Source organism: Macrotis lagotis, chromosome X (genome assembly GCF_037893015.1).
Source record: "Macrotis lagotis isolate mMagLag1 chromosome X, bilby.v1.9.chrom.fasta, whole genome shotgun sequence".
In the NCBI taxonomy this organism is placed as follows: domain Eukaryota; kingdom Metazoa; phylum Chordata; class Mammalia; order Peramelemorphia; family Peramelidae; genus Macrotis; species Macrotis lagotis.
The window spans coordinates 209,064,696-209,076,695 of NC_133666.1; the positions used below are offsets into that span (position 1 = coordinate 209,064,696).

General features: G+C 31.0%; 1 protein-coding gene across 1 annotated transcript in view; it reads right to left on the minus strand.

The window, feature by feature from the left end:
* Positions 1 to 5,241: 5,241 nt before the first annotated feature.
* Positions 5,242 to 12,000, minus strand: part of YTHDC2 (YTH N6-methyladenosine RNA binding protein C2) — a 74,079-nt gene continuing 67,320 nt past the window's right edge. The window contains exons 26-29 of the mRNA XM_074204565.1: positions 11,003 to 11,180; positions 9,680 to 9,883; positions 7,264 to 7,446; positions 5,242 to 5,654 (exon numbers count right to left, since the gene is read on the minus strand). Of these exons, the coding sequence (XP_074060666.1) occupies positions 5,574 to 5,654; positions 7,264 to 7,446; positions 9,680 to 9,883; positions 11,003 to 11,180 (646 nt within the window). The 3' untranslated portion in view covers positions 5,242 to 5,573. The remainder of the gene's footprint in view (positions 5,655 to 7,263; positions 7,447 to 9,679; positions 9,884 to 11,002; positions 11,181 to 12,000) is intronic.

Genomic DNA, 12,000 nt, shown 5'->3' on the forward strand with positions numbered 1-12,000 from the left:
TGGATGTAATTTTGAAAAATCTTAATTGGTATCTTGATAAGAGGATAAATTTTCTTTTCTATGTGAATCAAACAACAAACCTAATTTGTATGATTCTTGGTGATTAGTGTCCTTAAGAAAAATGCTATGGTCTATAGAGAACTGACTACTCTGGACTATTACTAGGCTTTAAATCCTGCCTCAGTTATTAGCTGTGTGACCCTGAACAAATGAATTAATCACTCTAAGCAGCAGTTTACACATTTGTAAAACAGGGATGATAGCACTTAAACACAAGGGTTATTGTGAGGATCAAATGAGATAAAATATTTAGAGGACCAAATAGATTTATTAGCCATTATTATTTGGTATGGCTGTGTTTAAAGAATTGACAGAGATAGTAAGAAATTAAAATGACTTACTCAGGGTCACTCAGCCAATTAATTACAGAGGAACTATCTTGTCTATCCAGAATGCCATTATGATATTCTAAGATTACGTTGAAGTTTTTTTTATTTTTATTGCCCTTTTTTTGGCAAGGGTCACACAGCTTGCCCAAGGTCACACAGCTAGGTAATTTTTAAGTGTGTGAGGCTGGATTTGAACTCAAGTCTTCCTGACTCCAGGGCTGGTACTCTATCCATTGTAGCACCTTCCTGCTCCCATTTAAAGTTTAATACTAAAAGACACTTCATGAGAAATTTAACTTTTAATATCTAATATTTCTACTTGAGTTACTTTTATTTCCAGGGAGTAAAAGAGGCAGTACAATATTCCCACTCTATTTAAAGGGGAAGAAAAAGCAATCCATTAAATTTCAATTTTATTTAATCCTTACTCAAGATTTTTTTTAAATGTCCCCAAAATGGAGATTTCTGAGTGAAAAAAATATACTTTGATAATCAAAAATAACAGGTGCAATTTCTATTTGATAGTTCTATATGTATACTTTTGTTGGAAGTTTAAGAAGTTTTCTTTGAAAAACCTATATATAGGGGCAGCTAGGTGGCGCAGTGGATAAAGCACTGGCCCTGGAGTCAGGAGTACCTGGGTTCAAATCCAGTCTCAGACACTTAATAATTACCTAGCTGTGTGGCCTTGGGCAAGCCACTTAACCCTATTTGCCTTGCAAAAACCTAAAACAAAACAGAAAAAAACCCTATATATATAGTTCAACAGTAGGGATATGTTTATAGAACAAAAGAAAAGGTAAGAGATAAACCAGTCAAAATTATACTGGATATTATCCATAACTGGAAAAAAGTTTTAGAAGATAGGTTATTCAAAGAGACCTATGCAATAATTCTCAATTAAGTCTTTTAGACTCTAAGGCATAAATATCACTGATACCAAAATGTATAAATAAAATTTTTAACATCTTATAAAATTGGTAACATTTTAAAAATTATAAATGAGGTCATAGAATCTCTGCAAATCAGTGACCAGAGAACAAATATATTACATCAAGCTCCAGCCTCTTCTTTTCCATCTACAGAGTTAAATTATCTGCTTTCTGGCTCATTAGCAAGCAATTTAGAAAATACTCTTTTCACAGATAATGACTGTGCTACCATCTTACATATGGCTTGATAGTGCATAGTTGTTTGCGTAACATCTCCCCCCATGAGATTGCAAACCCCTCAAGGTCAAAGACTGTCTTTTACCTTTCTTTGTATCTACTGCAGTGTCTGGTATATAATACAGTAGTAGGTAGTTAATAAATGCATGTTAACAAGATTATGGACACTCAGTGCCTCATTGACTATATGTAAAACTCTAATGTTTACATCTTAAGAAACTCTGGGCCATTTGATTGGAGTGCAAATAATATTGCAGAGTTGCATATTTGGAACCAGGGCACTGTGTGCCACTACTGTAGGTCTGTAGGCAGTGGAGCCACATACTGAGTTGTTCCTCAGTGGAATCTGTTCTCTTCTTCCCCTCCTGAGTATTGACAAATTTTAAAAGCTATCCTTGGGTAGTGTTGCCTCTTTTCATCTGAACTCTGCTGCACTACAATTTCCTTTGCCAACTAAGTGAGATTTGAGAAACTTAAAAAAAGAATAAGTTTATTATATAAGTAACAAAAAGTTAATTTTCAATTCTACATTACCAAAAATATCAATTAAATTTAACAAATTCATTTTTCAAGAGATACTTTAATAATTTACTATCAACTTTCAAGGCACAAATGAACTTGATTTTAGTGTGGGACATAATGTATTTTGATGAATCAAGAGTTGGACTTAGATTCAGAAAGAGGGACTCAAATTCCATCTATATTTATGTTACAGTTGGATCTTCCTTAAAATCATGTTTCCTCATCAGTAAGATACTGATCAGTAAAATCCTTATCTTATCTACAATTGACCAAGTTGTTGAGATACATTTTACAGGTACCTACTTTGAAAGTTTTATATCACTATGTAAATGTTAGTTTTTAAGTAGTTTTTAAGTGCTTAATATGTTTGTTATATTGAAGGAAAAACCTTAATCATTTTAAATAACTAATATTGGAAGAATACAGACAAGACTTAAGTTTAAACAGCTTTTCACTAAATCATTTCAGATAAAATCATTTAGATTTGAGATTTCAATGTAGTAATTCAATAGTAAATATATATTCACTATTTTAAATATTAACATGCTAAAAATGAATCAAAAAATTAAAATAATTTAGGCAGGCTTGCTCAAGTAGTATCTCTCTATAAAAAATCTATCCATATTTCAAGGGTCAGCTCAAATGCCTCATCTACTTCAAAGATTGTCTCATCACCCAACCAGAAGTAATCTTTCCCCTCTTACACTTTGTACCATTTCATATCATCCAAAGTCTTGTATTATGGCTATTTTTATTGTCTCCTTCACTAGATGATATGTATCTTGAGGATAGGATTGTATTTCTTATTCCACATAGCATTGGCTGCAATTCCTTTTACAAAGTAAACACCCCAGATTTTATTTAACAAATGTCAATCAACTGTTCTCATTAGATTGTGAGCTTGTTGAGGGCAAAGAATATTTTAAAGCACTTACACTTCATAAATGTTTGATTTATAGATTTTTTCCTAACTTCTCCCAGGAGATCAAATTTTATTCTAATATGAAAGAAAATCATATAGAAATAAAGGCTAAGGGTAAATACCAGGATCTTTTGTTCTTAGGAAAAATGTGAGTGCATGCATGGGCTTTAAGAGAACATGTTTTCTGTTCATTTATTATCAATCACCATGATACCAGTAAGGAATAAACCCAAGATGGACCTCCCAAGTACATATGCATGAATAGAAAAATCATTAGATAAGTTTAAAACAACTGATGTACCAGTTACTAGAAGAAGGACAGCAATACAAAGTTGTATATCATGGAAAAACTTAGGTAAGATATAAAGCTAAAAATAATTTCAATTATTTTCTATTATATGGTCAGGGAAAAATTTGATAGAGGAGTTAAGTCTTAACACTCATTAAAGCTTGAGCTGCTCTACATATGGAAGCAATATATCAGTTTGAACTTAATTTCTGTACTATGCTCAATTTCATTTTTGTAAACATGTCATTAACATTTAACATTCCTTTCTTTTTTAATACTAAGTTTTCATAAGAGATTCTTTCACAATTTAATCTATATAATTGATCCTGAGTAATCTAATTCTCAAATATAATCTTAATATATTACAATGCATTTCATGGATATAAAATTATTAGAATGTCACTATTTTAAAATGTTCAAAGTTTATTACTCCCACTACTATCACTCTCATTCAATAAATTCATTTTAATATCAATAACTCATAATTTCTATGAGACTAAAATTTAAAGTATAGAGCAAAAATTAAAATTCAAGAAGGGAAAACAAATCTAACTTCCAAATACAAAACACTGTAAAATATTAAACAGGAATCTAAATGAAATTTCTATATCATCACTAAACTCACAAGTTGCTAGAATAATATAATAATATTTCAAGCACTATGAAATTTTAATTCATATGAAATGTCTGGAAGTACATGTTTCAAAAGCAAAACTCCTGGGTATAAATGGAAATATCAATTACTGAATACATATTTTCATTTTTATTTTACATTTTTTAAATTATTTAAGGTAATGAGGTTAAATGACTTGCCCAAGGTCACTCAGGCAATTATTAAGTGTCTGAGGCTGGATATGAACTCAGGTCCACTTGACTCCAGGGCCAGTGCTCTATTCACTCCACCACCAAGCTGCCCCACCATTTCATATTTTTAATATATGCAAATGTGCAAACATAATCACATATTATTTTTCCAGAAATAAATGGAAGAATTCTCAAGGTCTTTTGTTGACCTATGATTTTAGGAACTTTAAAAAAAGGCATATTTCTAATATTTTCTTAAATAAGAATGCCTTTTTCAGTTGTGTTACTTTGACTTGTGTTACTCAAATTTATTTTATGTACAGTAGTTATAATCCCTGATATTTTCTCTGAATTTCTTAAAAATCAACCATGACCTTCATAAAATCTCTAAGTAAACATTTTTTAATATATAATTTTTAATAGCAAAAAGTAACAGAGGTGTCAGGGAGAAAAATTTTAAGTGCTTCAATAAAAAATAACAATGTCAAGAATACTTAGAAGAATCACTGTTTTACATTCCAAACTACTCAGTTCATCAAGATGGCAGAAAAATTCTGTGTCAACTAATATAGACTTAAATTTCAAATTACCAAAAAATGAGGCAATGATTTTAAAACATATATAAAATAAACTATTTTCCCATAATTCACTGAGGGAAAAATGGAAAAAAATGAGAAAAGAAATTTTAAAGATCAGTTAAAGAAATTTTAGTGTGAAAGACATTTAGCATCTCTTGCTTTAATATTACTCACTGTTATGAATAAAACAGCACTAAGTTAAATGAGACTAGTCAGAAAACTGAAATCAGTCTACAATCAAGAAAAACTCCTTTTACTCAAATTTTAATCAAAATGGTAAATTATGTAATCATTAAAAATAATTATACCCCCATTTATGCCTTTTATTAACTATGGTCAAATATTTAGCTAGCCTTTGCACAATATGAGTTGAGTGATATTTTGAGAATTTATGTTCTCAACAGAATGATAGGAATCCTGGAAGCTTTACCTAGAATTTATGAATTCAATTAAGGGTTTTTGAGAAAGAAAATTATTTGTTACATTTAAAAGTTATATACAAATCAGAAGACAATGCTTTAAATAATTTCAATTTTTTAAAATTTGAAAACATAACTGCCATTCGATGTCAAATGAAGAAAAAACAATTTATTCCAGTTTTATTGAATTAAAAATATTGCCAACATACACTGTATTATCATTCATTATGATCTTAAAAGATTAAAATTATTTTAAGATGGTGATTCTAGAACAAGATCATGAATTAACAAGGGCCCAGTCATAAATCATTATCCCCACCCTTCAGTTTTGCAAGTCAGTGCATTCAGTGGTCAAAACAGTTGTGACATTTTCCAGCATCTAAAGATCTTTTTAAAGTGGCTTAAAATATTTAGTTTAAGTCCTTTATCAACATAAAATAGACAGTATTTAGAAAACTTCAACAATACTATAAGCTAAATGTCAATCAGTTGCATTTTTCTCTCCGAGAGGAATACGTTCCCATAACTGTAAAAGTTGTTCTCCAACTTGGGGCTCCAATTCCTATTTGAAAAATAAGAAAAAGCAAACATAAAATAAGATAACATTTCTCTAATGGGTTAGATGTCAAAATACATGGACTAATGAAAATTAAGAAACTTTCAATTAAATACTTAAATATCTACTATGTAAATAATACTGTAATAGTTGTTGGAAGAACACAAATGTTGCTTCTTAAAGTCTTAGGGAGTTTATAAACCCCAAATAGAGACTTAACCAAATGCAAATAAATACAAAAGAAAACATTATCTAAAATATATCAAACACGATCTGAGGGAATGATGAGGTAAATTCAGGGAAAAAGTGGGGAACTTGAGCAGGATTTTAAAGGATAAGTAAAATTTCAACAAAGATCAGGGGAGAGGAGGAGGAAATGAAATTCCAGGCATAGGCAACAGAAAAAGTAAAAAATATTGAGGTAAAAAGCAAAGGTTATGTAGTTTGGGATAACAAATTGTTCAGTTTGCCTAAACCAGGGGTTTGGATCTTTTGGTTTGGTGCTATCCACGACAACCACAGGCAGACCCGAAATTCAATAAATCTAGGGGCTTTTTAGGAGTAAATTAATTAAATGTTTGACCAACACAGCAGGCTAATTTTTAAGTTGATAATTCTGTATGGCCCATGAATGATGTTATAAATATCCAGATGGTCCTTGGCAGAAAAAAGGTTCCCCACCACTGACCTAGACCCAAGTATACATGGAAAGAGATTAGTATAAGATAAAGCTAGAGAGTTTGGGTGACCTGATTGTGTAAAACAGCCTTAAATGTATTACCAAAATTCATGATTACAACAAGGCATGAATAGCGACTTCATTAATTACAAAATGGTCCATACCAAGTACAAAGGAGCCAAGAATATAGGCAGAGCTGTAAGAATTTTTATATGCGACAGTGAGAATGGGAGACTACAGGAAAGGGAATGGGAGAAACTCCTTAGAGTTGAATCATGAGAAAAGTGAAACATGGTTGAGGCCCCTCCTAGGAACTGCCAGACTTACTTATCTGAAAAAATAGCCCTAGCTACGCTAGTCTGAGTTAGGGTGGCTAAAGTCAGAATTATAGCTGACGTGGCTTCAAGAGCACTGAGAGTTAAATAGAGTTCTGTTGCAAAAGATCCCTGATATGTTAGTTCATGGGAGCTTCATCTGTGATGATTAAATTATGCACAAGATAAATGGCTATTCCCATTTTTAAGAATCGGTCAAAGGATCATGCTTAGTCTTTAGTCTAGTATCTCCTAAATCTAGGATCTTCTAGACTAGTCTTGATTATTTCTTAGAAAATTCACATTCAAAGAAATCATGAAAACAAAAAAAGTGGTGACTATTGAAAATTTTTCTAATTTAACAACACAAGAAAGTTAAATTTGAAAAACCTCTGATTAGTAGTGAGGCTTGTGAAATAAATCAGATATATTTAACCCAATTCTCAGTTTTCCCATCTGTAAAATGTGAATAGTGATATTTCAAATAATCATCCCTAGAGTTCTTAGGACTCAATCCACTATTTCCTACACATTATAATCATTAATCTTCAAAACAAAATATTGGACCAAAAAAAAAGAAAGTATTTTTCTAAAATACCCCAAAGCAACATAATTAATATACCTGTCCATCTCTGCTTATTTGTACTTTCTTATTGTCATTCCAAGGATTGAGTAAATGGTGTGCAAACTGAAAAGGAAGACTTTCTTTCCGTATCCATTCCACCTTGAAGACTCCTCCCAGACCTGCCGAGCCCCAATCCTGACTCTTTTCCCGTCCTATCTCTGAAGACATCCTAGAAAATCCCTGTAGTGAAATTGAGATCAAAAATTCAAGATTTTCCAATGCCTGCTTTAATTTAATATTTTAGCATGCAATATAAACTACAAAAATTTATAGATATTAATTAATTAGCAGTCTACATTTTTAATGGGGGATCAGAGATATCAAACATTATCAGTCTTTTGACAATAACTTCAAACATCTACTTTTTAAAAAGATCAGACCTATGGGTTTTGTCAAATTAGATCATCACCTGTTCTACAACTTATAGCCTTAATCAGTTGTGTAGGCCAGAGAGGTTAAGTGTCTTGCCCAGGACCACATAACTATCAGAACTGAGGTTTGAATTCGGGTTCATGATTAGAACAAACAGGCCTCTTATCTACTCTATGGCTGTACCTCTCATGGGGCAACAAACATTTATTAAGCACTTACTATGTGTCAAGTACTATGCTTTTAAAAACCTTTATTACCTATGTAGGTACGTGTGTATGTGTCTTATGTTTTGTGTGTGGCACATATTCACACATATATACACATAAAACAACAAAATTAACAGATAGTATTCAAATAGCAATTTTGTCTACATATGTTCTACATTTACAGCAGAATCTATTTCTAAAAAATCTATAATAATTAAGAATTTCATTATTTTATAAAATTCAATATTTTAAGGAACGAATGAATGTCCCTTCTTCCTTGGAGAAAATCACTTCTTACTCTTTATTTTCTATAAGACACAACATGATGATTTGAATAGAGAGCAGGGTCTAGGGAATAAAGAAGACTTGGATTCCATCTATGATATACTGACACTATGACCTTGGACAAACATGATAAGATTTATGTTGCAAAAATTATGTTTATCTACAATGGTAAAGGAATTTCATAATTATAATGAAACTACAGATTCTGCCTCTCTCTGTATATGAGGTAATTTTTTATATCAAAGAAAATAGGAACTTAATGGGTAATTCAGTGAAGGACATAATCTCCAAAAGCTCAAGAAAATAAATTCAAAAAAACCAAGTTGATTACAAAATGGATGTCAGTCCTCAGAAGGGATGATCATGAAAGAAGCAATGTTGGGGTGAAGAAAAGATCTAGATATTGTTTTAAAGTGGTGTGGTAAATTTGAAATTACATTGCTAATTATGGCTCCTTTCAGTTATCTGGAAAAGTGGGACTACAATCAAAGGTATTATTTTAGTCTTTAAATATCTTGGAATTTTTAAGAGATTAGTGTCACAGCATGACACTGCCCTCTAACTGGAATAGCAGTAAGTCCTGTGGCTGTATATACCCAGAGGGATATTAAATTTTTAAATAATTAACTAGAATAGCACACATTTGAGAATTTCATTAGAATCCTGACCACTTTCTTTATCCAATCAAATCCCCTCCCCATCTGTGTGGCAATTAGGTAGCATAATTGATCATGTTGGAATGGAATCAGGAAGATCTAGGCTCCAAGCCTGCTTCAGATACTTAGCTATGCAATTTTTTTCATGTAAAATGAGGATAATATTAGCATCTACCTTACAAGGTTGCTGTGAAGCTCAAATGAGTTAATATTTATTTTGTAAACCTTAATAAAGCCTATAAAGATATTAAGCTATTATCATCATCATCATCATTAACCTTGCTTGTTTTTCTCAAAAATGAAGATAAAATAGTGGGAAGCACTATAATAATGTGGCTACTAGATTAGAATTAGAAGCTCAGGTTCTACCTTTCACACTTTGTAGTTATATAACTGTATACAAATCCTTAAACCTAATCCTCAACTTTTCCATCTGTAAAACAGGAATGACACTTATAAAAATTACTTCAAAAAGTTGTTGTTTTGAGTGATTTAGAGAATGCAAAACAAAATTTTGTGAACTATCATAATTATAAATTTTTAGGTAGGCTTTTAATATACACACCTTCACTTTATTAGGTTCTTTGTTTTCACATATAACATCTTCAGATATGACAGAATAAGTAAACAAAATCCTAATGTCTATTTAAGAGTTTAGTTAAGCATGTTAGTTGACTGAAATAAAAAGAAATAGCACTGCTCTTTTTAGAAATTTGGTTAAATGCAAAGGACTTCAGAGAGGTCAATGCAAAGCAGTGATAAAATAAATGGGGGGGGGATGAGGGCCTAGAAGGACAATAAAAGGATATTACAATAAATGGAGATATGCACATGGCAAAAAAAAAAAAAAAAAATTAAAACCAAAAACATTTTTTTTGTATCAGAATGACTCACCTGAAAATGTCCAGATCCTTGAACAGAAAACACCAAATAAACCATGCTGCTCTCCCAAAAGGCTCTATTTAATTTCCGTTCATTGCTAGGGGTTGTAGACCATATACCCTTCTGCTGAGAAATCTCAAGATTTCTCAGATTGCTACTCTTCATTATGAAGTATCGAACTGGCATATTTGGTCTTGGTGAAGGGGATTTTGAGCCCTGCAAAAGAGTACCTAAGTTCTTGAAAGGTAACATAAAATCCAAAGACTCATATATAAATGCTACAAAAAGACAAATCAAAATAATTGAACAAAACCCTTTCCAGATTGTGTTCTGTAGAATCCTAGCTTTCCTTGAGAATGTTATATGTATTTTCCTCCAAAATGTTAAATAAAAAATTATGTATCCAAAACAATACAATTTTTTAGTATTAAAAGACTCAAATTCCTATTCAGATCCCACTTAATTATGAATAAATTCATTACTCCAAATCTTCCCATTCCCATTTATGGATCCCTGTTACAAATAAAACCCCAAAGTATTTCAAAGCCAAATTCATTTGGAGAAATTAATCTAACAACTATTTAAAAGTCAAATGACTCTAATGTGATGAAAATTATCCACAAAAGGTAGTAGAAATACAGTGCATATTTTATTGCCCTCAAAAGATCTATTATGGAAAAAAGGAACCTATTAAAGATCTTGCCATACATTAAAATAAATGATAATACAATTTCTTAAGAAAGAAAATAAAATTTTTTTTCACTATCTAATTCTTAGAAATGTAAATTTATATGAAACAACAAAATTTGGGTAAACAGTCTTTAATATTTACAATGCATTACATTTATATGTACATATATGTGCACACATACATACTGATACATACATACTTATGTCTTAAGAAATTATGAAAGATATGAGGTTGCTATATAAGTATCGGAAATCATACCTATAACTATTTATTTTAAAAAATTGTACTTTTAAATATATTCCAACAGAATATTGCACATGGAAGGCACTTAATAAGTGTGTTTAATTATGGTTGCTGAATTTTTTTCAATCAAGTTTTTAAGTGTAATAAAAGATTCAGTTCAAAGATTAAATGATGTTCAAACTGACCTTTGACATAATTATAAGCCATGTCACAAGAACTAAGATACTCAATTTTGAACCAAAGGTAACTGCTCATAAATGGATAAGTTATAAAGTACATACAAAATTGACTAATTGTGTTCATAATGATCTTTTAAGACTGCAAATGCAGCATTAAAATCTCAGCTAAAAATGTAGTCATATTCACCTACTTTTAAGTTTACAGGAATATATATACTCTACCTTTCCTGAGGATGGAGGAGAAGGACTGGCACAAGGACTAGGATAACTACTACTATCTGTAGATTTCACAGAAGATTGGTCAGATCTATCATCAGAGCTTCGTTTAGGATGTAAAATACCTCTATCTTTGTATTTCTGGGGTGGGTGGAAAGCTGGTGATGGAGACTTCATCAAGACTCTTCGGGGAATAGGAAAGACATTAAAGACAACTTGGTGAGTAATTTTATAAAAACAAAGTTAAAATAATTCCAATAAGATGTGATTTTTTAATGGGCCTTAAGATTACATTTTATGGAAGAGTAATTTATAGAGAAATTACATTTTCTATATCAATATTTGGAGGTTAAAAATACAAAATTACCTTTATGTAAAATGTTTATCAACTTTCCAAGAGCTAAAAAAATTTTGTCATTAAACCTTACATGCAGTCTTATCTGAAAATTCCTGCTTTTTAGTAATCAATGGTGATGTCAATCACTTATAAATATTAAAATTATTATTTTGAATAGATTTGTGATTTCATTGGCTCTCAGTGAAGAAACTTTCTTTAGCAATGAGGAATGACAATTGATCTCAATTAATTTATAATCTTAGTTGACTGGGACTACTGAGTGGGTATGACTTGCCCAGACTGACATAGCCAGTATGTATAAAAGGCAGCACTTTAATACAAGTATTTAGACTATGCCATGAGACTTTTCATGAATTTTTATATAACTGACTTAGGTGGTTCAGATATACATAGCATGCATAACATCAGGTACTAGCCTTTTCTTAAAAAAAAAAAAGAATTAAGTATCACAGAATGGACAAAATACTAGTCAGTTCCTAGGATTACTTATTATATAAGTTTTTTCATTTCTTACATTTTAACTTCCTTTCAGTAAATCCTCTTCTGGCTTAAAAACAATCTATTTTATGTTTGTTTCCTGTAAGAACTATCTATCTCAATGTGAGAGGGGACACAGACATTAATTTAGCCATGCGTCCTCTAAGTA